Source organism: Lichenostomus cassidix, chromosome 1, assembly GCF_008360975.1.
Source record: "Lichenostomus cassidix isolate B80296 chromosome 1, HeHo_3.0, whole genome shotgun sequence".
NCBI classification, from domain to species: domain Eukaryota; kingdom Metazoa; phylum Chordata; class Aves; order Passeriformes; family Meliphagidae; genus Lichenostomus; species Lichenostomus cassidix.
The window spans coordinates 65,648,802-65,674,896 of NC_139479.1; the positions used below are offsets into that span (position 1 = coordinate 65,648,802).

Here is a 26,095-nt window from a genome sequence, read left to right on the forward strand (position 1 = left end):
ACATCACAGAAATTAAGGTTTTGTTTGCTCGCTGACATACCTTTGCAAAATGGTAATGCATGAAGCAGTTTATTTTTAACATAGTTTATCTCTAAAAACATTCTTTAGAAATAGATAAAATCACCAAGAAAGATATTAACAGTCTGTTTCATTTGCAAAATCCCCTTTGCTGAGAGGGATGCCTGGTGATTAACTAACACAAGAAACATAGAAGCATGAGCACTTTTACTATAAATCATGAAGGGAAAAAAGAAATTCCTAAAAACCAGACCGCTGCAGATAGACAATATTTTTATTCTTATGTGAAGTACTCTTGCTTTATTAATCTTTACTGATTACTACAATGATCAGTAAACTTTCTAAAATTTTTATTTAGTTTCTCTATGCTTTTATTACTTTTTTTTTTTTTACATCTTCAGGCTTCTTATGATTAATGCCCATAATCCTGGTGTGTTTTATTCTTTGTTACCACATACCACATTGAGGTTTTTCTATAATCCATTTTCCCCTGTGCATGAGGACTCTGTCAAATGAAGAGTAAAAATCTGTAGGCATTTGAGAAATATGCACCACAACAATATCCAACACTGCCTTTCCTGCAAGTTTATTTCATTTTTGCATCCGAGTAAATATAGGAGTCCTTTATGTCCTCTCCCTCCCATGCAGCCAGCACACTCAACAGCCCCCAAGCACTGTCTTCTTCAGAGCAGATATGATTGACAGCCCTTTGGTGGGTAACATAAACAGCTTGAAGTGTTTTTGTTTTCTACGAGTGATGTGAGATATTGCTTTTTCCTTTGCATCTACAGATGTTAAGCAGCACCAATATCTTCAGGTTTTTCATAAGTTAGATTAAGAGTATTGAATTCCATTTTATTATTGTATGTTTGGAGGAAAGAAGTGCTGTAGTTTAAACACAAGCAATGACTCAACTACTCTGGAGGCTTCAATACAGTCAGTTATTTAATCAGGATACTCAGGGGACTGAAAGATGGGCATTGAAATGGATTTTCTCCACAGGTCACTACTTTATTAATTTAACAATGGAGAAGGAGCATCTTTAAGCTTGTTCCCCTCACAGGAGGTATCTCATTGGATCCTGAGTGCAATTAAATGGCTCCCTAGCAGAACACCAACAGCTCAAAGCTGACCTTCAGCTTCCCCCCAGAGCTGTCCACCCCTGAACTGCTTCTTCATTCCCCTGTGAAAGGAGAGAGTACTATGAAAGGAATGAGAATGTGAAAGCTAAGTTCTCCCATTCTCTTTACAGGCATGAGTCACATCCGCGATCTTGTTTGTCTCGGGGAGTGCTGCATATTACCTCTCACAGTTACCTCATTAAGCTACTAATTGCGATACCTAGTTCTCCCCTCTCTCACCTTTATAGCTCTCTCATCCTTGCCCCGATACTCCAATATGCCTATCATGACATAAAAATATTTTAAACACTCTGCCAGCTTAAGCAAGCATTTGGTTAACAGACTGCAAGTGGGAAATAAATTCAATATATCTCACAAACAGAAACAGAGCAGATGAAACAAAAATACCATAAAAATGGATATCCTCCAGGCAGGACAGGTTTAGCTGAAAGAGTTCCTTACTCTTTCATGCATTCTCTCACTAGTAAAGTTCCCTTGTGCCTCAGCACAAATGCTTCCATTCCCCTAAAAATCATGGAGAACTTCCTTAGGCTGAAAAGGGCTAATATAAAGGAATTAAGTGCTCCCCTCCCTTCCTAAGTATACCAGAAGGTAAAAAAAAAAATTCCTGTAGTTTTTCCTCATTCTCGTCCCTTCCACCTCTGCCTGGAACAAAGCAGTTTACCACTGATACCTCAAAGCCTCCTGTTAAATTACAACAAAACCTACAAAAATCTGTAGCAAAAAGCTTTGACTCCAAATTCCTCTATGCTGTTATGGGGGCTTCTCAGGCCACACCGCTCATTTCACCACATTCTTTTTACAGCTCTGATATTTTTTAATAATGCGGGTCTAGCTCCCAGTCCATGGCAATTCCATTGCCTTTTCTCCCATGATGTTTGCCTGTATATGAACAGGGAGCATCCCTTTGCTTGTAGAGTCCATGCTGTGCAAAACTCTAAACATAGCCTGGAACTGAAGAAAGTTATATATTTCCTTATAATTTTGTTTACAAATGCATTCAAAATTATTTTTGCAGTTTTTTCTCTTTTGTGCAGTCTAGCATAGACTAGAGCATTTCAGCTGGAATGTACCTACAAGTATCTAGTTCAACTGCCTGACCACTTCAGGGCTGACCAAAAGATAAAGCATGTTGTTAAGGGCATTTTATAAATGCCTCTTAATCACTGACAGGCTTCAGGTATTGCCCACCTCTCTAGGAAGTCTGTTCCAGTGACTGACCACACACTCAGTAAAGAAAAGCTTCCTAGTGTTAAGTATAAACTTGTCCTGGCACAGCTTTGAACCATTTACATGTGTCCCTGAATATGAGAGGGAAGAGCTCAGCATCTCCCTCTTCACTCCCCCTCCTCAGGTAGCTGTAGAAAGTAATGAGGTCACCCATCACATAAAGAACATTTTATTATTCTCATTTCATGCCATTATTGTCTTCAGTTGAATTATTGTATTTCTTATGTTCATGTTTGTAATTATTTCTGTCCCATACAGATTGGTAAAATTTACTGAATCTCTTTACTGTTCATTGATGTCATGCCAAATGAAATCATTGCTTTGTCATCATTCTTCCAAATCTGTAGTAAGTGTATAAAACACATTGCTTTCTTTGATCATTAAGTTACTGAGTACAAAGATTAGAAAATATTTTACTGCTAAATTATTTTTGTAAGAGATATAATAGCATGATGCAATAATTCATCAAATATGTAACTTAATGACATAAATAATTAAGGTTTTGAAACTGGGCAATCAGGATTTTTTATTTTTAGATGACTGAAAATTGCCCTTAAATCATTTTCCAATTGGTACCTAATGAGCAGCCACAGAAACAAGGATTCCTCTCAATTTGGCAAAGAATTTAATCTTTTCCAAAAACATTCACTCGTTTATTTTAAAACAACAATTTTTATTGTTGCTTTTGGATTACAAATTTTTAAGGTGACTGTCTGAAATAATTTCTCAGCACCTAAACTCTACCTTCCATAAGGGTAGAGGGTACCTTTCCATAAGGAAACCCTTCCATATCCTCTTCATTATTCAGACACCAACCCTGATGGTCAGATTCAAAAGGCTAACAGGGCAAAAGCTCTACATGATTTGTTGGGTGAGAGGCCAATCTAGATGATCTTTCCCATCTGGTGTTTAGGTCTATGGAACTTCTCTTTGACATCTTGATTCTGCAATGCAAATTACTAAAATGTACACCTGCAACATGGAATTTCCCTATTTATATTACTCCTTTGTGTTACTCCTTTATATGTTGGTAATCAAAGCATTACAACATACAAAATTGCAGATGTGTCCTAGTTTGTATTTGCAAACCAAACCAAACCAGCTCCATTTCCTCAATGTGACTCTTACTGTATAACTCCTATTCCTAATAAAATGTCCTCACTCTTAGGCCTTAGAAAGATCTGACTCTGAGCATCATGTTCTAGTCTGGCCAAACTGTTCCCTTCTTCTTGAGTTTCTGTTGCTGGTTTCAAGTTTCAGGAAATCCAAGCTCTTGTCATTACTAAAACTCCTTTTTGAAGCTATTCTTTCCTACATCTTTCTGTCTTCTTTTTTTTTTAATCTACCATTACAGTCTTGGCTGTTATGTATCTCTTCTTCTATGTAGTGCTTCTCTTATGTCATCCTTTAAGTAATTTCTTTTTCTCTTTTGCTTATGAAATACAAGCCAGGATGATGAAATCTGAATTTGTGTTTTTAGATCTTTGGGATGGTTGTTTGTTGGTTTTTTTGGTTTTTTTTTTAATAGAGGAAACTTATGAAACACACATTGCTTTTTAAAAAGGCTCCTAAGATTTGAAGTGTACTATCTCCCGTAATGAGTAGTTATTTCAAGACTTTTCTAAAGCACAGACAAATTTGTTACGTTTTCTAGAGTAAGAAATAAAAAGTCTTCTGAATTTTTAAGTACAGGTTCTCTTCTCACTGGAATCGCTACAGATTTTCAAAGTCTACAAACGATAAAGTAGAAGAATTTAAAAAAACCAAAAACAACCCCCCAAAAAACCTGTAATTATCATCCTTTAGTTGGCAGTCACTGAAATTTACAGGCATTTTAAAAAAACCGAAACCACTGCTTCTGTCTGGGAGGCTACAATTGTTTCCACATGTGAAAAGCAGTGTGTGACAGCAAGAAAGACTGAAGTTCCAGCTGTGCCAGGCTAAAAATTGCCGGTAGTACTTTTCAATAGACCATCAACTGCATTTAGAAGTCTGCTAAATTTTACAAGTCAAAAGTACGTAAAATAAAGTCTCGGTTTTTGTTTAGAAATGCCTAACAAGATTAAACTATACAATATCTCAATGAATTCACTAGTTACAAAGTCCCAAAGGTCAAGACTAAATAATCCCATAAAGCTTTAGGAAGGCTGCAAATAATGCAAATAATTTCTCTCCATTAACTATACCAAGAGCTATCTGTTCCTATGGTAATTCCCTCATTTCTCTATGGCTCCCAATGACTGCCTTTCTAACCCTTTCTCTTCCATCTCCTCCACAACAAAAGCTCCAAATGTCTTTTCTATCCTTTTCATCTCTTTGTGTTCATCTGTCTTCTCATGCTCCCTCCCTCAAGAAGACAGCAGTTGTGTAAATGCCCACCTTCCCATGCAGTTACATTTCCCCTCCTTTATCCCTCATTATTATTTCTTTTCAGACAGAGAAGCTGCTCACCCTGACCTGTCCAGTTAAAATCTACAGCACATGCAAGGCTGTATTCTGGACAAAACTTGATACTGCTTTTGATTTTTCTATTATCTAAAGAGACATTAAGAAAATCTTAAACTCACATATCACTGATCCATCATCATTTATACTAACCAGAGTGCTGAGCTGAAAGCAGAACCTAGTTATTCTGTGGAAATGAAGACAGTGGAATTAACACATTTATACGAATACAGCTATAAATGTAATACAGGTAATAAAGCTCCAGATGATGAGCATGAATAAAGATGCTCCAAAAGAGAGAAGGTACTTGTGAAAAATTTCGTGTTATTTCCCTCTCCACTGAGGCAGAAGAAAGGAACTTCTACTGTTCATGAAGATCTCCTGGGGAAAAAGACATGAAGCAAACTCTAGCCTGAACAAAACAGCAAACTGGCAAACTGAGCATCTCTGCCCTTATTCCATAGCCTGGTCCAGAAAGAAAAAGCAGTCAGCCTGACCTCCAAGCACAGCTCTCAACAGACCAATGCAGCAAGTGAAAAAAACAGTGATATTTTTGATAAAACACTGGGATGGAACATTTCTGAAGGATTCCTGACTTTCAAGATGGCTATTTCATGAGCCATGAACGGCTCAGAAAGAAAGAAGCAGAAAGAGCCTGGCTTGCTGCTTCACACACAGCTGCCAGAAAAAAAGAAAAAAAGAAAAAAATAACCAGAATGAGAATAAAATACAATTACCCTAGACTTGTTAAGTGCTTGGGGAGTAATTAGGATTGAAGCCAAGGAAGAAGTATTGGGCTATTTCCCATGGTTTTCAGAGATGCTGATGTCATCCGAATAGTGCACTGCCTCTTACACATCGCAAAATTTTACTCTGTGCCAAGAGAAGAGAGAATTTTTTGGGGATCTCATCAGGTTTAATACTATTTATTAGCTCCCCTCATTTTTGCTTTTAAGAAACAGTATGCTTTTAATTGACATTTTTCGGAGCAGAGTCCTTTAAGCATAGGCATCCTATTCATAAAAATGCAACAGTAATACTAAAAGTTTTTACTGAAACTTTGAAACTTCATCCATTTTTTTCTAATTGATTTTTTTTTGTGACTAAGAGCTTTCATGGTGCATGCTTACAGATGGTTTTAACTATGCTTTTTATTTTAAAAGCTAAATTATGAGCTTTAAAAATTAACAATTAAACATTTTTTTTTATTTTTCTGTCCATCAATTGAGTTTATCCTTTTTACAAGAAAAAGTCTCAAGTTTTTTACTTAGTCTTCTTCCAACTCAATTGCATTTCCCTCTATACTGTCCTCTTTTTGTCTTATGAAATGCACACATATTTGCATTCTGTTCTGTCAAACTACTACATACACATTTTGCGTAACCTCCTGACAAAACTGGTAACGTAAGAAATAAAAAAAGGAATATGAGTATTTAGGACAATATTTAATTTCTGTGACTGGTGTCCATTACATGCAACTGGGTTTGGTTGTAGGAACTGCAGCAAACTATGCTTGCTGGATGGCAATCTATACATTGTAGATGCTCAGGACACCTACTGACCACAAATTTTAAACCCAGTGAATTTGGCTTACTTAAGTCACCAAAGGATCAACGACTCAGACAGGGTCTTAAATGATGAAGAGCTCCTAAAACTTGGCTGTCTAGAAAAATTTCCATCCATAATGTATAAATTAGCCTACCCCTTCCCCCTTCCTCCGCCCCCAACAGATTCTACATTAATTTTTCAGAAATTAAAAATTTATAAATATAATCCTGAATTCAAACAAAAAGAAAAAAACACAGTAACTCAGAATGGAAATTAATGTAATCAAGGGAGGCACAGATTAATGAAGTTACTTACAAACAGTTGTGTTCATGTTGTGCATACAGCCACCATCATAACAAAATATATCAAAATAAAAGATACAGGTGAAAAAGTCACAATTTTTTCATCTTCCCATGTTGTACACTCTTCCTAACAATCCATTTTTACAGTGTTTGCTCTTTCTAGCTTGAGATGATCCATTTAATGAGGCTTCTACAATATCTCTCATGAGATATGTACAGTCATATTATAGCCTATAATATAGCCTTTGGAAACTTCTGCCATAATGTCTAAACTTTCATGTCTGAATCTGACCCTGTAAGTGCTAGTTAATCTGGCATCATACCTAATAATATCCCTATATCATTTGGCATGATCAACTCTCCATACTCCTGCCTTTCTGCTACACGTCTGCTTTGACTGCTATGTCCTGTCAGGCTCTTAAAATTCTGTTCCTAAATCAGTCTTCTCCGTCCTCTCATCACTAGGATGCTCTTCCTTGGGCTCTCTGAGATTTTTTGGTAAACCAACATAGAGAATAACACAGAGGGTCATGAAGAAATTCAACCAAAACATGAAAGAAAGGGGCTCTATTAACTACTATTATACTCTATTCATACCCTGTAGCAATTTGGCCAGTGGTTGACAAGAATTCAGATAATCATAAGCAGGTAGTCTTTTGAACCACTGGGACACTGACATCTTTTATGTAGAAGTAAATAAATGAAGGTATAAGATTAAGTCTAGAGAATATAATTTTTGTGGAAAATAAATGTTATTAATACCTCAAATAATTAGTAACCTTTGCTGCCAGAAGAATGACTTACATGTGTTTCAGAAGGACATTATGCAGAACATACACATCGTATTTATTTCTACTTATTTTTACAATTAAGAACTTCCCCTTCAGGAAAATACAAAAGAAAATGAGGAAAACAGGGAAGCAAACAGCAGAACAGGCCTTCTGAAAGCCGGGCTGTAATAGAAGAGGAAAGGGTACTTAATCATCAAAGAATGCATTTTAGCTGTGATGTTTTTTCTTCTGGTTTATTATTGAAATAAAACATGATGACTGAAGACGTTTTTAATGCTTGGAAAGCAGAACAGGCTCAGTAAACCAAAGTATCTTGTATGTGTATTTTGTTCCTGTTTTATAAGCATAAAACTATTCAAAATTAAAAATGTGACTTCATGTTCTACTTCTGCTTTGACAACAAAATTGCAAAACCCTGAACAAAATCTTTTCCTGTTAATGAAATAAAATTAATTAAAGAATTTGGCGATATAACATTAGCAGTTTCCTTTTTCCATCTGAACAGAAAGTAAATGCAGGCTTATCTCTTTGCCCTCAGCTTCATCTTTCTATTACAAATCATCTGTCTTATTCCCACCTTAAGAAGGTGCACTGAGATTTTGAAAGCCCATACACTTCACTACAAATTGTGCTGATGATGAGGCTCCAGCCATCTGCCAACCTTCAATTTATCCACTGCAGGACATAAGATCTATTTCAGAGAACAGGCAAACCTTCAAAACTCACATCTGAAAAAGGACTAACGGGGAAGTAGGTAAAACATACATACTGAAAAGTATCACATATAGTATTCATCAGGTTTCAGTGTATATTAGAATTGCAGTTTTGGAAGAAGGTTATACTATTACATTTAAAATAAATGTTCTCAGTTATTTGCAGGGTTTAGCTTATAAAGAAATAATTCTATTTGGATTATTTCCCAGAACACATTCTTCAAAACTTCACTTTGTTCTTGACATAAATTGAAAACAATAATATAGATATACTGTATACAGGCTTCAAAATGGCATTAAAGAGGCACATTATCAATATGTTTAAAACATTTAGAAAGCTCAGCTTTGCATCTTTCTAAGTGAATGACTAGATATTTAGACTGAGTAATATCTGTTCCAATAAACTACTGTGTGGGAAATGTTTTGAATAATGGTTAATTTATGCTGAGGTAATGACAGCATAATACAACTGAAATCTGTGCTAATAGGAAAAAAGAAGCCCCTTCCAGCTATTTCTGCTACAATCAGCTGGAGTAATTTTCACCCCATCTCTCTCTCTTGCATAAAATATTACTCTAAGTGCTTGTGAAAATGCTTGTTGCTAATTTTAAAAATCAATAATTGGTACCTGTCATCCATATGGAGAAAAACAAAAAAACCCAGACAACAAAGAAGGAATTTTCATGCACAAGACCTGTATTTTATATATTTCTGCAATAAAAGAGAGCAATTGCGGTTAATGTTCTTTTCATATTGGCGAAATTTGAAATGCATATGAAATTTCTAATGTAGATGAGAATGGGCCAAACAATTTATTCTAAATAATACTTCAAGTAGGTTGAAATATTACAAGATATTTTTCTGGAATATGGGTCATTTACAAATTCACCATACTATTCTTTTGATGAATGAATGATCTGAAATATTTAATAATTAGGCTGATTGCAGTCTCATCAGCTTAATAAGTTATCATCAGCTCTTCTGTTTGAATGCTTAGTGTAAAGCTGGGGACGTACATTGAGCACATGTATATACCCTTCTTGTATGCCACAAACAAATGCCATTTGTTCCACTTTAAGAGAATGTGTCTTTTTTCAATTTTTAAAAGCTTCTGAATTCCCATAAAGATGTAACAGCATGAAACAGGAATGGTCATGAATTCGTATCATCACACATTCTTTGAAATACTGACTACCTATAATCTCTGATAAATTAATTAACTGGAGATATCATGATCAATCATTAATCTAACTGTGGATAATTGTTTTAAGCAATGGTAGAAGGATGTTTTTAAAACTGGAGTCCTATGGATCAGATTATGATTTCTGACTCCTTGTCATGAACAGCTTGTATTACTTAGGGTAGGTCCTCCCAAAAAGTTATTTCATAGTTAAATTGAATGCATAATTAAAATATTTCAGTTATTCTGAAGCAAACACCTTCTGAAAGCCCTTTCCTCTGAACAACAAACAGATGAAAGCGCACACATTAATATCCAAGTAGAAGTCTATACATTCGGCGATTACTGTGTGGTAACTGACCTCATGCAATTCATATTAATTCCTTTTTGAATATTCTGATTTAATATATCTTTTCCTATATTCAGTGTCTTCTGCAGGAATCTTACCTACAGAAATAAATATCTTACCCTCAAAAAGTGCCTGTGTTTTGCCTCTTGATCTACAGAGTTATCATAACAAAGTGATAGCAAATAAAAACTCTTCCATTTAGAGAATGATGCTGAGCACTGAAACTCACCAGAAAGACCTACAAATTATTATATTATATGCATAGATGTTCCCAGAGCAAAACATTAAAAATACATATATTACTATTCTGTTGATAATCTCTCAATGCAACTGGGTTGCAACAAAACATACAGGCCAAAAATAGTATCAAATAATCAAGGGTTTTCTCCGCCAGACTAGTATAAACTTGAAAAAAAATGCATGTTCTGTATGTCTAGGAAAAACAGTATTTGGGAATGAAGAAGTAGATCTCTTGACAAAAATCAATAGAGTGTAAGCACACACTTCTTAGAGAAGAACAGAGCTCTTAGCATAGAGGAAAATAATTTCAACTTTGATGACAGCTTTTACTTCAATTCCTTAAGTTAACTTTGAAAAAAACAGATATAGATACTACATGCAGCTCCCAACCAATTTCACCACTTTCCATATTCATGCTTAAACAGGACTGCTCCTAGAAAGGAAGCAAAGACCATCTCTTGTATGGAGGCAATTAAATACAAGTGAACATGTAAGTGGCCATTGCTGTGGGTACAATTCAATCAAGCAGATCCATAGGGGTGGTTTTGATATTCTTGTCACATCAAAGAAACAGCTCCCAGAAGAAAAATACCTTAACAAGTTAAGACTGAAATCAGGATAAATAAGAATAACTCCTAGAGAAAGGAAGAATGAGCACGTGTTAGAAAGAACTAGCACTACCTTGAAAGTGTTATATAGTGCTATTGGAATAGCGTGTTAATTTTTTCCTCATAAATTTGCCAGATTCAGTCACCAGGGAAGGGCTAGCATTCCAGCTCCCTTTGTTAAAGATATATCTATCTTGCTGAGTCTTGACAGCCCTATCATGTCAGCCCTCTGTAGTAGCAAAAAGTGTTTCAGCAAGGAGGGGGGAAAAAAGAAAGGAGAAAAAAAAAAAAGTGAAAACTGATGTGATCTACTCTGCTTCCTGTGGGCATATTTCACTATAGCAGATCCAGAGGGATGCTTTGTTATTCCTGTCAGATCAAAGAAAGAGATAACAGAAGAAAATATATTAGGAAAAGTATAACCCAACAATGAGGGTAGCTGAAAAGCACTGCAAGACTACCGCATCATTATGACTTTTCAAATTATTTAAATATGCTAAATATCAAGTCTGCACCTAAGAAATAAATATTGCATAGGCCATATGCTCTGTTAGCTGCCAGAAAAACTGTCCTACTAGGATTAGTTTATGGGCACAGCAACTGCCTGTCAAACACTAGCAATTTTAATCATTTTTCAATTTGCTGTGTGAGTTGCGAGTATGCTCAGGTATCTTGACAGGTGCTTGGAAAAAATATCTGAGCCCATCAGGTTCACACTGCCTTGCTTTACTACACCCTTGTAATAATTCCTGCTGGACTGGGAAGATACAAGCATATGGTGAAGATGCAACAGTCACAGGGAAGTCACTGTACTGCACTGCTCAGCTGGATTTGCAGCTCAACACAAGGATGATACAAAGTCAGCCTACAGTCCAGAGCAACCGAAAAGCTGAAAAGATTTTTCAAAATATTTCCAATCACAAACAAAGTGAAAGTCTAAAAAGAAATAAGCAGAGATCTGGCTAAGATTAAAAAAAAAAATCAGAAAACCCCAATTAGTATATTTCTACAAGTAAATGTGCCTGCAATACTACATGTGATTAGCCTTTTATGCACTAAACTGTCCATTTAATTATTTTGTATTTTATCTACATGGCATTAAATTAAGGTAGTAACAAATAAAAATAATTGTATCTCATCTGTGGCATTTTCTAATGACCAGTATGGCTGTGTTGTTTCCTTTCAGCCACAACACTTTGGGTCTTACAAGTTCCGATCTTGAAAAAAACGCAATTATATGGATTTTTGAGTGCCCACATTTCCAGGTGTTTGGGGAGGAAAGGGACTCCTAAAATCTCCTGACATTCTGAGAGAAACCAGGGGAGAAACTATATTTTACCAAAGAAGTGGACCAACAACAGTAGTGGACCTGTAACACCATAAATAAACTGTATTTCCTACATTGTTCTTTATACATTAGCATTCTCAGCATCAATCCCCTGAAGTCAGCCAAGTCTGTCTAGTGAAAAGGATTTGGATTATGATGTAAACTAACAGTAAAGACAATTCCAAATAACATCTAATGTCCAATATAACTACTGTTTACATATTAAAAAGAGATACAGGCTTTGTACCAGGGTTGTTCTGTCATGTTTCTCCACAGGAGAAGACTGTCATGGTAAAGTTCATTATCAATTACTGCCTTACAAGTACAAGATGAGTTAAGCTGTCATAATTTTCTCAGCCAGAAATCCTATGCTGTCAAAGAATGTCAATTTTTAATCTGACAAAAGGAAGAAAATTATCTGTTATTCTGACCTCTAATTTCTTGACATTTTAATGCTGTAATTGCTGTGGTTAGTACTGCAACCATTATTCCACCTGTCAAGTAAGAATGAATCAATATCCTTAAGCTGTTCTTCAAGTTTTAGCTTCCACCTCACTGCTTTTACTTTAAAAAAGGAAAAAATAGCAATAGAATAAAAAATTGAAGTTAAAAAAATAAAAGAAGAATAATTTTGGGCCTGGAAAATGTTTATTTTGTTACACATTTTTCTTCTCATTACAATATGAAAATCATTTTGCAATATGTGACCTAAGAGAGCATTACTACTGATAGAATTGGAGAATTTACTAATTTCTAATAATAAAATTTTGAAACCACAAAATTCAATTTTATACTTTTATTCTATGGGGCCTGTAAATCAGGACTTTCATGTTGCTCTCATAACTACTTGAGATAAATTATCATGACCAAGTATTTTTTTTTGTGGTATCAGGAACTACAAAGTTGTTTCAAAAATTAAAATCAGTATATTGAAATGGAATCAGTTTATTTTACCAATCCAGTACACATTTTAAGTTCCCAAACAGCTATTACAGGGGCAGATGAATGTGATTTCATAGACTGCAGTAATCCAAAACAATGCTATCCCAGTATTATGGTTTCTATCAGCAGGAATTTTCAATATGGAAAACAAAGAAAGAAAGCCAGATGGAAAATCTTCTATTAAGTAGATCTACAAAGAACAGTAACACGGGCTGGCTACTTTTCCATTGTTAAACAGTAGAGATTTCTTGGAGGGCTCCCAGTGCATGTGAGAAAGGTGTAAGGAATGAAAGGGATCACTTGTTCCACTGTTGAATATTTTTTCCTAGATAGATGTCTACTGAAGTGACTTGTTTAATGTTCTTCACAGAAAGCTAAGAGCATAATTCTTAGTGGCTAAGTGAGGTGCTCAAACAAACAGTGAAAGTGAAAGGGCCAAGGTATAGCATAAACAGGTCACAGGGCTCCACCTTTTTAAATTAGGTCTTTCAATCAGCTCAGACCTAGGTGGGAGGGTATTTTTTATTTGGAGACTTATTTCACAGGATAGATTCTGCTGGGACTCAGTTTCAAGATGAAATTAGTTATGGCCGTAATTATTGCCATTCTTGAGCCCACTGGTCTGATAACAGCTGCTGCCAATAAGATTGTATTGATTGGCTTATTTTACAGTCATTTATTGAGAACATTCACCATCTTCCGTGACACAGGACGAAAATATTTTAGTTTGTTAACAAAATAAACATCAACAGCATTTGGATAGCAAGAGTTGCATGTTCCTGGATAATACACTCCTGCAGATTGCAATTAATTCCAAATTGCAGTGTTTCTGAATTAAAATGCCAGACACTACCAACTGCAACTGTAAAATATGATAAATAACTGTTGTCACTATTTTTAAAGGTGCTAGTGTTCTTATCCTTACAGTTCTGCATTTCAAAGGGGTCTTCAGAGGCTTTTAAAATATCTTTTTGCTTTTAATTTATTTTCTGGAATATTTACGAAAAGCCAGAATAAAGTCAAACAAACCCAAACAAACACAAAACAAACAACAACAAAAAAACAAAAAACCCATCAAATACACAGGTAACAGAAACATGACAATCAAATACATGGTCCTCTATATCATCAAGATGTCAAATGCTTTATTACTGGCCAGAAAATGTCTGCTAGTTTCATAAACAGAGCCCAGGAAAACAGAAAGCAGGTCTAAATCTATCTATATTTAAACATGTACTGTAAATTCTGATTAAAAATTAATTAAAAGTATTTTTAACCTTCTTATGACAAACCAAAAATCAACAATCCTAGGATCTCTTGGAGGAGAAATTGTATTGTTTTTAAATGGATGCATACAACTTTATTATCTATGTATAACAAAAATAAGGAGGCTTTTTTCCCTAGTCATTTTGACTTCTCATTGCTCACAATGAATTTTATTTACAAATCTAACCTGTGGCAATGAAGTTGTGCTTTTAGAAGTTTACATGGTGTAAATAGGCTAAGAAGAGGTTTATATGTTACTGACTTAAAGGCATGGGGTAGATGTACAAGTGAGTGAACAAAAACATCTCCATGAACTTTCTTAAATCTCTGATGACAAGTTATGCATGTAAGTAGAGCCACAGGAGAACTGAGGAGTCTCATCATGTCACAAGATGTTAAACAAGGTGCACAGACAGACAGATAGACCTCAATCCTACAAGCTGCCCTGTGGGAGTAGACCCTTAAAGTCAAGATATAGGAGTCTGCCCATGCAAATCAGGACCTTAAGCCATGCAAATCCCTTGTATTCATGGTTCTTGACACCTGTTTTATACTTTAAAAAGAAGTGCTGCTTCTTCTTATGTCTAGAAGAGCATGACTCTTCTTGTACTTAAAATTTCAAATGCAGAAAACTATTACATATGTGTCAACATTAAATATTTGAGGCAGAGGGAATCAGAGCAATTCTGTCCAGTCTTAAAAAAAAATGATTGTTTAGAAAATCTAAACTTTGCAGTGCATATAGTGAAAATCCAGTTCTTGGAAGCCAGGGGTCTGATTGGTTTTTTAGTTCTGCTCCTAAAAAATCACCAAATGTAACAGAATGCAGCAATGCACTGCTTTAAAAAAAAACAACAAAAAAACCCCCAACAACCCAAAACCCAAAACCAAACAAACAAACCCAAAAAAACCAAGCAAATAAAAAAAAAAACCCAAAAAACCCAACACAACTCAATAACTAGCTGAACGAATGCTTTCTGTAGATTTCTGTCTCCAAGACTGGAAACAAACAAACAAAAAATCTCCCATTGCCTGGCAATGTATAATATTACTGTTTTGCATACAGCAGATGGCAGCTATCTGGGGGAATGGAAGATTGTGTGTAGAGCTTCATCACAGCAGTACTCATCTAGCAGCTGTTGCTTCATCACACTTTCCCCCAAATTTCAATTGTTTTAGCCAACAAATGAATGGTACTAGAAAATCATCATTCAAATTAATAGGTACTAGAGAACCATCATTAATATTATTAGTCTTAGTGAAAACAAATACAGTTACTGGAAGGAAACACATCAGGATACCTAGTAATTTTTTTTAATTAACTGATTACTTTAAAACACTCACTTGTATATATTCGCAAATATATATCTATATATATCTATATATATATCATTCATACATATATACAAATGTAATTACTTGAATGCATAAAAAATAGCAAACATTTTCTATTTTGGTAACAATTTGATTATACTTTATGTGATTAAAAGTAATCTGAATATTTGCTGCTGTCATTCTAGCAAATCTCTCTCAAATATTCTCACCAACATCATGTGACTGTAAAGGTTGGATTTTTTTCCCCTATGACTATGATGCAGGGTTTTCCCCCAGTTTTTCTGTTCTATTAAGTGAACTTAATAAAAGTAAATTATAAAAAGTAGCAGACAATATATTACAGAATATTCATGGCGTTATAATTTCCCAAACCATAACTGAATATTAATTCTCTCAGGTTCATTTGTTTTCTTGCTAATTTATTCATATTTGCATCTGAAGTCACCTGGGGCCTAAATTCTGAATCAAGTCACACACATCCATCTTCTCCAGGAGTGAAAAATGGAAAAAGTACCATTTCTTGTGAGATGACAGCAGTTTTTAGCATGAAATGACAGTAAACACCTACCTCCCTGAGGACAGGATCAGTGATACTGTCCAGGTTCACAGAGCCTTCATATGTTAGGTAGTGGAAAACGTTGAGTGCACGCACAGCTTCTGGTCCCCGTTGCTTGTAGCCGAATATAAGGTCAATCCACTGATGAAGCTGACATGATACAAACTCACTTTCCAGGGCCTGCAAGTGAAATCCAGGATTAGGAAACAACTGAGAAAACATAGTGGGCATCATTACATTTTCTCTTCAGGCTTGTTTGATATATTTGAAACCTTTCAAACATTAAAACATTTATTATATTCTATTGATAGAAGCACTAGAAACATATTCCCTTTTCCTTCACCTTTATATCATGCTAATTTTCTTCTCAGCTACTGGGTTTCTCCTAGCTGCAAGGGTTTTAACTATTTCTGGGCTTTTCAAGTAAGTTAGGTAATTTGTCAAAAAAAAAAGATGGGATTGGGAAAAAAAATCAAAAAAGCAGACTTTCAACTCATTTTCAAGCTAGTTATAATTAGTCTTAAATCTAAAATGGAAATTGCTTCATTGTTTTTATCACAGTGTCACTACTCAGCACAAACACTTCCCTGCTAGGACAGAGCTTCATGTCTTCCTGAGGAAAGTTCAGATTTTACAAGATGATAAACTTTGGGACAACATTATTCATTTTGTTCCTTTACATCAAAAGGAGGCTGCTTCAGAACTAGTCATCAGGCACTATGCCTGATGTAGTACCATGCCATGTTCACTGGCAGCAGCTCCCTCCTCACCACTGCACAAGCAGGAATAGCCTGAGACAAGACAAACCATGCCTGGGTCATCATGCAACCATTCCTCAGAGACTTTCCCTGTAATGCTCCTCATCGAAGAGGAACTCTCTGTGCTTTGCTGGAAAACTGGACCCTTTTCTGTCAAAACCAGTGACTACTATTTCTGATGAAAATGGAGAGAAGGCTCAGGCTTAAGAGCTGACACATAGCTCAGTTTTCAAGGGCTTAAGTTCAGCATACCATAAAAAGTTATAAAGTGTTGCAGATAGCCATACAAGATTTTGTTGTTTCCTTTTCAAAATCAGAAGCCATCATATGCATAAAGCAGTATTATTAAAATAGCATTAACATTGTTTAATACTAACTACTATTAAACTAATACTATTTAGTTTCAAAGTATGCCTCCCAATAAATAATTAAAAACTGCCATATCCTTAATTATATTGTACTGTGCATATACAATGTGATACAGTCAGCAACTACATCATCCCATATAAACTTTTCCATAGGACTTTTACCTCAGTTAGAGTGCAGGATGCTAGCATGCAAGGATAAAATTAACATGCCACAGCAACAACCAGTAATGCATTTCCTTACTTTTAAATGTTCAATTTTTAATGTTCCTTTTGTATGTAATAAAACTTTTTAAGAGTTTAGAATTTCAAGCCAGTTATCTTTCCAGCATCCACCTCAAATCAATTCACAGCAACCAGCCTAAGAGTTTTCTTGAGCATCTGAACTCTGCACATTTAGAGTGTCTTTTGATCAGTATATATTATTTATTTATTAACATATAATTTTAAAAAATATTAGGCATTTCCTTTAGTCAAAAATAGCATTTTTATTTCTGGAATAGATGCAGGGGGTTGCCCTGACCCAGGTGCAGCACCTTGTACTTGGTCTGGAACTTCATGAGATTCCCATGAGCCACTTGTTCAACTCCCTCTGGATGATGTCCCAGCCCTCAGGTGTGTCAACCACACCACTCAGCTTGGTGTTATCTGTAAATTTGCTGAGGGTGCACTTGACCCTTCTGTCCATGTCATGGTTGAAGATATTAAATGGTACTGATCTCAGTGCAGGGCACCACTTGTCACTGATGTCCATGTGGACACTGAGCTGCTGACCACTACCCTCTAAATGTAACTGTCCAATCAATTCCCTATCCACTGAACAGTCCACCCATCAAATAGATCTCTCACCAGTTCAGAGAGAAGGATGTTACAAGGGACCGTGCCTAAAGCCTTACACAAGTCCAGACAGATGACACCTGCAGCCCTTCCCTTGTCCATTGATGTAGTCATTCCCTCATAGAATGCCACAGGGTTGGCCAGGAAGGACTTTCCCTTGGTGAAGCTGTGTTAGCTGCCCCGAATCACCTCCCTGCCCTCTGTGTGCTTTAGCACAGCTGCAAGGAGGATCTGTTCCATGGCCTTCCCAGGCACAGAGGTGAAGCAGTCAGTAGGTCCCAGAGTCCTTCTTTCTACTGTTTTTTAAAATGATAGCAATGTTTTCCTTTTGCCAGTCACCAGAAACTTCTCCTGACTGCCATGACATTTCACAGAGAGTGGCTTGACAGCTACACCAGCCAATTCCGTCAGGACTCTGGGATGCAACCCATCAGGTGCCATAGACTTTTATGCATGTTTAGGTAACTCAGGTGGCCACAAACTTGATCTTCTTTGAGAGTGGGAAGGACTTTGTTCCCAGAGTCCCCATCCTGCAGTCCAATCACTCTAGAGGTGTGGGGAGAGAGGCCACCATTGAAGACAAAGGAAAAAAGTTGTTGAGTACCTTGTCCATTGGTACCAGTGTTTCAGTCTTGCTCATGCGAGGGATTACACTTTTTCTGACCTTTTAAATTAGAAGAGTTAAGAGAGTTGAACACATATGTTATATTTCCCTGAGGCAGTTTCAACTTGCATGACCAGCCCTTACTTAGCAACTTTTCATTTTAGAGAAGGTCTTGCTGACCCTGGCAGGTTTGGAGAACTTCTATTTCACATGGATTCACGGTTATTTAAATGAACTACTTTTTAAAAGCTGCATATGACGTCTTTGTCTCCAATTCTTTAAACAGATTTATTGTACTACATTTCAAGGTATTAATTCCTTGGGGAAGAACCTTAGTTTCTTGAAGAAACTTTGGGGAAATTTGTAGCAAGGGAATTTAATTATTTAGAACTATAAATTTCAGAACACTGGTAGCTGTGTGGTGCAACACTGGTGTGGTGCAGAATTTAGGGAAAAGACCAGAGTAGAAGGTGAAGAGAGGACCCAGAGCTGTGAAGAAGACTGGATCTTCATGGGCCTTAGCACCACACAGCCTCCAGCTGCAGGATGCAATGGGTGCTGTGTGATGTTCACAGCCTCCCAATTGGGGTATCCTGTGGGGTATGGCACTGAGCCATACGACCAACAGGTATGGTGCCCTCAAGAATAGGCCACCAAAATGCTACCAAGTCTCACCTGTCCCTCAGTAGGTCAAGGCTTTATAATCTGGATTTTTTTTTAGTCAGAAGAAAGCTTATTTATATCAGGTCTGACCTGGTTTGCTAGCATTTCTTCCAAGTACTTCTGCAATGCTATTCATGCGATACTTGCAGAATCCTCTCCCTAATTTGCTCTAATGCACAGGCTACTCCCCCTCCATGTAAGTGCCTCCTGAAAATTTATGAGCTGTTCACTGTCAACAGTACATCGTTTGGTTTCTCAAGAATATGCAATGCTCAGTAGGGAATAGGGTGAGTGAATTTTCTGTATAAAACATAATTTGTAGGTACAGTAGGAAAAACATACAGAAAGATATAACAAATGATATCCTTGAAATAGGCTGGTGATGGCCATAAAGATCAGCACATTGGATTTAAATTATTTTAGGAGCTTTAATTTTCTGAGCATTTTTTAATGTGAAAGATAAGAAAACTTTTTTTTAAAAAAAGCGATAATAATTACTTATACAATTATGTAATATGGTTTTTAAAGATTCTTACAGTTAAACAGAAATGAGGTAACCTCCAGCTTGTTATCTATTATAATTAAAATATACACAAACCAGAGTTTTATCCAGGCACTCCCAAAACGAACTCATTTAAATTGTTATAAGGGATTTATTTTCATATAGCAACACCTCAGTCAAGTTTTTTCATGGATTTTGTTTTAAGGAAGGAGTTTATCATGCTATTGTTTCCAGTGAAGTGACTTTTATTACTAATAGGGAAATTGTAAGCATTATTATATATCTAGAGTATACATATTATGTGGGGTTTGTGTGTTTGCAGGCAACTCTATGCACACATATTCCACAGACTGAAAATCTGACCTGTGGCTGTTTTAAAATAGAAAAAGGTATTAGAAAGTTGATGTTTAAACTTAAAAAAGTTAATATAAACCAAATTACTGCTTACTCTTTTCTGACCTTTATGAATACTGCTCACTTTCTCCTCTGCTCACCCTAATTTGATGTTAAAAGTATTTTTCACAGACATGTCAGCAGGAGGCAGCGGTTTTTATTCTAATTTAGACTATGTGCCGTGTAAAATATCAGAAGTTCTGGATTTATAAAATATGCTATTCCAACCTCTTTACAACACAAACTTTTGTGCGATCCAGGTATTTTTTATCAACAGAGAAGTGGAAAGCTCCTCTCTGCTCCTCATCTAGACTATGGTTGCACCTGTCCCTCCTCTTTCTGCAGCTCCTGCCTTGCTTCTTTGCCCTCCCTAACTATATGCTGTCTGTCTCTCCAAAAAGCCTTCTACTTTGCTATGAAATTATATTTAGTATATTTAAAGATACTTTCTTATAATTATTCTGAGAGAGTTTGGTTTACAGATGTGCTGTATAACAGACAATCAGCTGTTTTGGCCTGTGAGCTGGGTTTCTCTCCTCTCCCCTCATATCTATGCTCCTCTGCAGCCATGGCAGGCTCTCTCCACCAAATATTTCTCTTCCTCAGATACCATTCCTTGCAGTGACTATCAAAGTGAAATCTTTGCCTCATAAAATATTCCAGGCAATACTGCTGTCTGAGATTAGTTATGTTCATTTAAGCAAAGTAATATTTTAATAGAGGTGACACAGAAGTGCATTATACAGATTTGGGTTATTCAGGGATGTCTGCAGAGAACCTGATCCTTTATGTAAGTATCTTCACGATATAAATAAGATTCTTCAGCAAGATAGCAAGTTAAAAAAAATAAAAAAAATCACTGCTAAAAGTGACAGAAAAATCCAAAGTGGATTGAAACCCCTGTTGTCTGAATAAGTTTTAATTGCATAACCTTGGCAATACACAAAATAAAATCAAAGCTACTACTGAGGAAGTAATATTGAATCTTCTCTACTGCTTATCTCGTAGAAATGTCAACTGCTGCTGAATGGTAGGAGGAAAAGGTCTTCCAGACTCTCACAGCACAGAAAGTTCATACCAGATATTTCTAATGGCTATTCAAGAAGCTTTTTAATTAAGAAATTCTATGCGTACTTCTGAATAGCCAGGGAATGGCACAAAAATGCAATTGGCACCAGAGGAGTGCAAATAAATCATTTCAGAGACAGAAAGAAAATTCAATCTTAGTAACGGTTATGTAATAGGAACAAAATATGTATAACAAAAACAGGACACCATTTAGTCTCTCAAAAATATAATTTATAGTGAATACACTTTACTCAGCACTGCAATTTGTAATTCAATATGTGCATAAACCATAATGAAAATATCATTATAATTAACTTTGAATTACACAATCTCGCATCTTTTGTTTCAAAACTAAAGAATGCTTATTATAAAAGCTGTGCTTCAGTGTTTCACAGTGGTGTTCCCTGCCTTGATTTAACATGCTTGACTTACTGACTGAGTCTGTTCTATTTCTGGCTCTCAGGACTGCTCTGAGTCTGTGGGGACTGAGAGGCTGAGTAGGACTACAGATGCACATCTGTGGAAGGTTTTATGCGTGGGTTTTTTTTTTCCTGGTAAACTGGGAGATTATGATTGATGAGCCCAGCATTAGGGTAATGTTATCAGGGACACTTTCTGTCTCTGTCCTTTGTACCATTGCTGAGGTCAGACCATAATCATGTTAGCATTGAACATAGTGCTTTATTAATGTTTCATGAGTAACTCCATAGTAATCAGTCTAGCTTTGTATGGATAAATAAAACTGCTACAACAGTCCCTGATGTATACATTGAATATTTTAGAAGACACTGTAATAGGTCTTAAAAGTAACTCGACTGAATGTCTTTTCCAGTATTTATAATAAATCTAATTTTCACAAGTTTAAAGCAATCTCTTTTGATGGAAAACCATTTCCACTTCCACTTCTGTGTTTAGTTTGAAGTGTAAAACACCCAGCTGAACAACCAAATGATATAATACAAAACCCTTGCCTGCTCCATATTCATTTGCACAGAATTTTAGTAAAGCTTGTTAATTGGTTAAATTGCGTTGATTTATGACACTGTGCCTCTGTGATGTTTCCTAGGCTGCTCTGTGTTTTCTTTGGTAAGTATCAGGATAAAATGCTGGAATTCTTGCTGTTATTTAAAGAAAATGTTTACATTCATAAATGTGCAAGTAGTATATACAGATTTGTATTTACACTTACATAATATTACACATAATATATGCCTGCAGAAAGCAAAAAAAATTATATATATAGATATATAATTCCCTATATATCTGTATACGAAGGGAAGAAAATAGTGTCAGCTAGGGAAAAAAAATCCCACTGTATGTTATGCAGTACCACATAGGATTCTTTCCACCAAAATGAAATGACTACTGCTGATTTTATTAGATAGGGGACCAGGGTAACCCTTACTTGAAACATTCTTTAGTTTTCTGTAAACATATTCTCTACTTGCTTTGCTAAGTTGCTGTAGAAATTCCAGGCTTGCACAAGCTTGCTGTGTTTTACACATCAGCATCACACCCAGGCTATTTCTTCTCCTCAAGATAGATTCTTGTATAACAGCCAAAGCCTGGCCTGGGGATGACCTAACTGAATAATACATCTGCTGGCCGGTTCAAATAATGGAATAAGACATTAGGTAGGGAATGTCAAACTTTCCAATCCCTTTGTATTTTTCCCTTTGACCAGTTCCATTCTGGAGACCAAACAGACAGGGTACTGGCAGTTTGTTGTATGTATTAACAAAACCCTACATGAGGAAGTTTTTCTGAAAAATTATTACACATTCAAATTATTACATTTTCAAAATGTAATTCCATTACTTCTTACTACACATACTATCTGCATTTTTGTGGAAAGGATTATCCCTCTTTAGCTACTTGCTCTTTCATAATAAGCTTTGTAAAATACTATGCATATATCATGCTCTTTAAACTCCCAAAGTTATTCACTTTGCTTTTATCCTCTGAACTCCATCCAAATGTGAATGCTTCTGTTTTCTAGTCACCCAGAAGTGAATCCAATATTCCAGGTGCAGTCTCAAAAGGACCATAGATAGGTACAGCTGTTTACATTCTCTGTGATGCAATGATTCTCCACAGATGGCATCAAAATACACTTATTTCTGGTGGATATAGAATTACAGAGTTTTATCTAATCTAATTACTACTCATTGTCACCTGCTACTGCTCTATTTTTGGTACTGTTTTTGTTTCCAGACTTCTGCTTCTTATTACCTTTAATTCCTCCCTCCCAAGGTGATTTTCAGTCTATTTTCTGCATCTAATTCAAATTAATTTATGCCTCTTCCTTCTGTTTTCTAGGCAGTTCCTAACTTCATTATCATTTGCAAGCTTCCTCAGACTGCTCACTTGAAGATAGCATTTATCTGTGTAGAGATGAATTTTAGCTAGTGATCATACTCTTGCTAAAAGTAGATGATGGGATGAATAAAGGGCATGCAGAAACTGCCTCCTGGCAAAACTGTATAAGAATGGCATCATGCTCACAATCTGTGGGGAAAGGGCTGGAAAACAGTAGAGGAAGGGTCTGATAAAAATGGGTAATAGTTTTTGATCTTAGAATTTGTAAAGTAGTCAATGAGTTGAAGCCTGTAATTATAACATTACTCTGGTTTTAACATCAGTTTGTCTGTCTCCTGGCAGTCTGAGCATACTTACACACATGTGGATTCAGTCATTACCTGACTATCAAGTCCTGTGGTCCTAAGGAGGCCTAAATGCTGTACTCTAAATTCATGTAAGCAGCTGTTTTCTTCAACAACACAAAACGTTTCTGGGAAGAGCTACTTTCTAAAAAGCAGAAATTGCAGATGGGAAATTAAATAAACTAAAGCTGAAGTTTTTCTTCAGGAGATCTCTTATCACATAATGCCTTTTATCCTCCTGGTAATAATTCCAAGATTGTGGAAAGAAAAGATGAAAAAAAAATGCTTTTTAAGATACAAGGAACATTCTTTACAAAATTTAAGGAGTCCTTAATATGCATCTCTCATTACATCCCCCAATAGGTGGCAGCTTGCTTCTCCTTTTTCATCAAGGAATTCCACTTCTGTTCATTCAGATGACAAAACCAAACTTCTAGGTCAACTTTAGTGTGCTTACCCCTGGGCTCAGTTTGGGTTTAGTCACAACTACAACCCAGAAAAGGGCTCTGTGCAGTCACATGGGCATTCCAAAGACACGTATCTGTGATTGCACATCCCACACTTGAGAATTCTAACGGACTCCAGTGATCCTTTCAGTACACCCCCATCTTTTCCAATAAAGTTGCACTTGAATTAATTTCCATCAGCTCTGATAATTACTTGTTTTTAAAAAGAATTTTACAATATATGCAGTATAAGAGAAACCAGCCAAGACGTGTTGTTCAGCTTCTTCCTGTCAGTGACAGACTCATCTGTCAATTACAGAATACATTTCTCATGGTTTGTGTAGTATATTTCATATGTCTCAAGTGATGAGGTTGCCATCACTTCCTTAGGAGACTCTTATACATATGTCAAACCACTTATTCTTCTAAATAGAGGACACTCCTAAATCATCTACATCTAGGAATAGGTTTGTTTTTATAATATTCTTCTATGCTTTTGAACTTCATTGAGCTTTTTTTTCTATCAACTCTTGAAGGACAATTTTCTTTAAATAGACAGTTCTTGAAATCAAATTACCAAACTGATCAGAAAAAACCCCAACAAATCAACGCAGCTAGATTTACAGTGCTACCACAAAAGGACATCAGGAGTAATGCATAAACTGAATAGTTCTGCAACTGTACGGAAACCCACAACTTATTGAAATCATGGTCCTGACTCTTCAAGAAAGACAGGCAATATGCATTTTAAGGAAGAACTATTTACAGAACAGAACCATAAACTGAAGTATTGCTGGCCAATAAAGCATATAAAGCATTTGATTATACCTTGCTGTTCCTAAAAATTACTGAAAGCATACACATGTACTAAATTTATCAATAATAAAATAATTATCTATCAAATTAAAGAAAAAATATAAACTATAAATGTTATTTCTGCTCGAATTCTGGAGGCCTCATGATGATTTAAATCAGAGCAGTTGTTTTGCAAAATTTCTCCAAAGATTGCAGTTGTTTGCTTATGTTCACATTTCTACACTTCCAGCCCATCTCTGATGAACAGGAAGTGCATTTCTTCAGGTGAATGAGGTATAAAGCACGGTTGCAAGATAACAGCATTTAATAGTATTCTTCTATTTTTTCATGTAGAAGATGGTGAGGAGGAACAGACATAAATTTTTTAGGCTATCTTGTATTGCCAGGCTCATGCATGTCTGATGCTTTCTCATGAGAGAACAAACTGATTTTCGCTTCCCATAATTTGGGCACATGGAAAGAAAATCCACTGTAAAATAAAAGGCTCTGTCAAGCAAGACAGAATGCAAATTCTCTTTCATTATTTATTTTATTTCTCTAAATGTAGTTCTAAAGAGATAAAAAACAGAATCAGGTTAGCTTGCTAAAATACAGAACCTGTAAATTAGATTAAACTAAAGCACAACTTACCATCCTATTGATACGGACAAAGTCTTCAGGCTTCTTGGCCCACGGAGGGAGATCAACATCATTCACAACAATTTCATCTTCCCTGATTCCCAGATTATAGCCATTACTGTTGACAAACATCTCAGGTAGGTAGTAAAATTCTGGAATTAACTCCTAGAGGGGAGAAAACACACAATGAGACTTCACAATTAACAGAAATGCTAAATGGTCCTCCCAGAATCAGGCTCTCTTGTAGCACATATTAAAGAATGCCTGGGATTGTTCGAGTTTCTGTGCACCTTTTTTTAAGAAATTGTATAATCTGCTTTCTTTGACTTACAGTCAAATGTATTTCTCATAGTGAAACATTCAATCTTTG

The 26,095-nt window shown here is 35.9% G+C and overlaps 1 protein-coding gene across 8 annotated transcripts in view; it reads right to left on the bottom strand.

Moving 5' to 3' along the window:
• The window catches only part of NBEA (neurobeachin), a 470,218-nt gene that overhangs the window by 40,019 nt on the left and 404,104 nt on the right, over positions 1–26,095 (bottom strand). For all 8 annotated transcript variants that reach the window (XM_085061526.1, XM_085061583.1, XM_085061573.1 and 5 more), the window contains 2 exons: positions 25,738–25,890; positions 16,005–16,172 (listed from right to left, as the gene is read on the bottom strand). In XM_085061526.1, the coding sequence (XP_084917652.1) occupies positions 16,005–16,172; positions 25,738–25,890 (321 nt within the window). The remainder of the gene's footprint in view (positions 1–16,004; positions 16,173–25,737; positions 25,891–26,095) is intronic.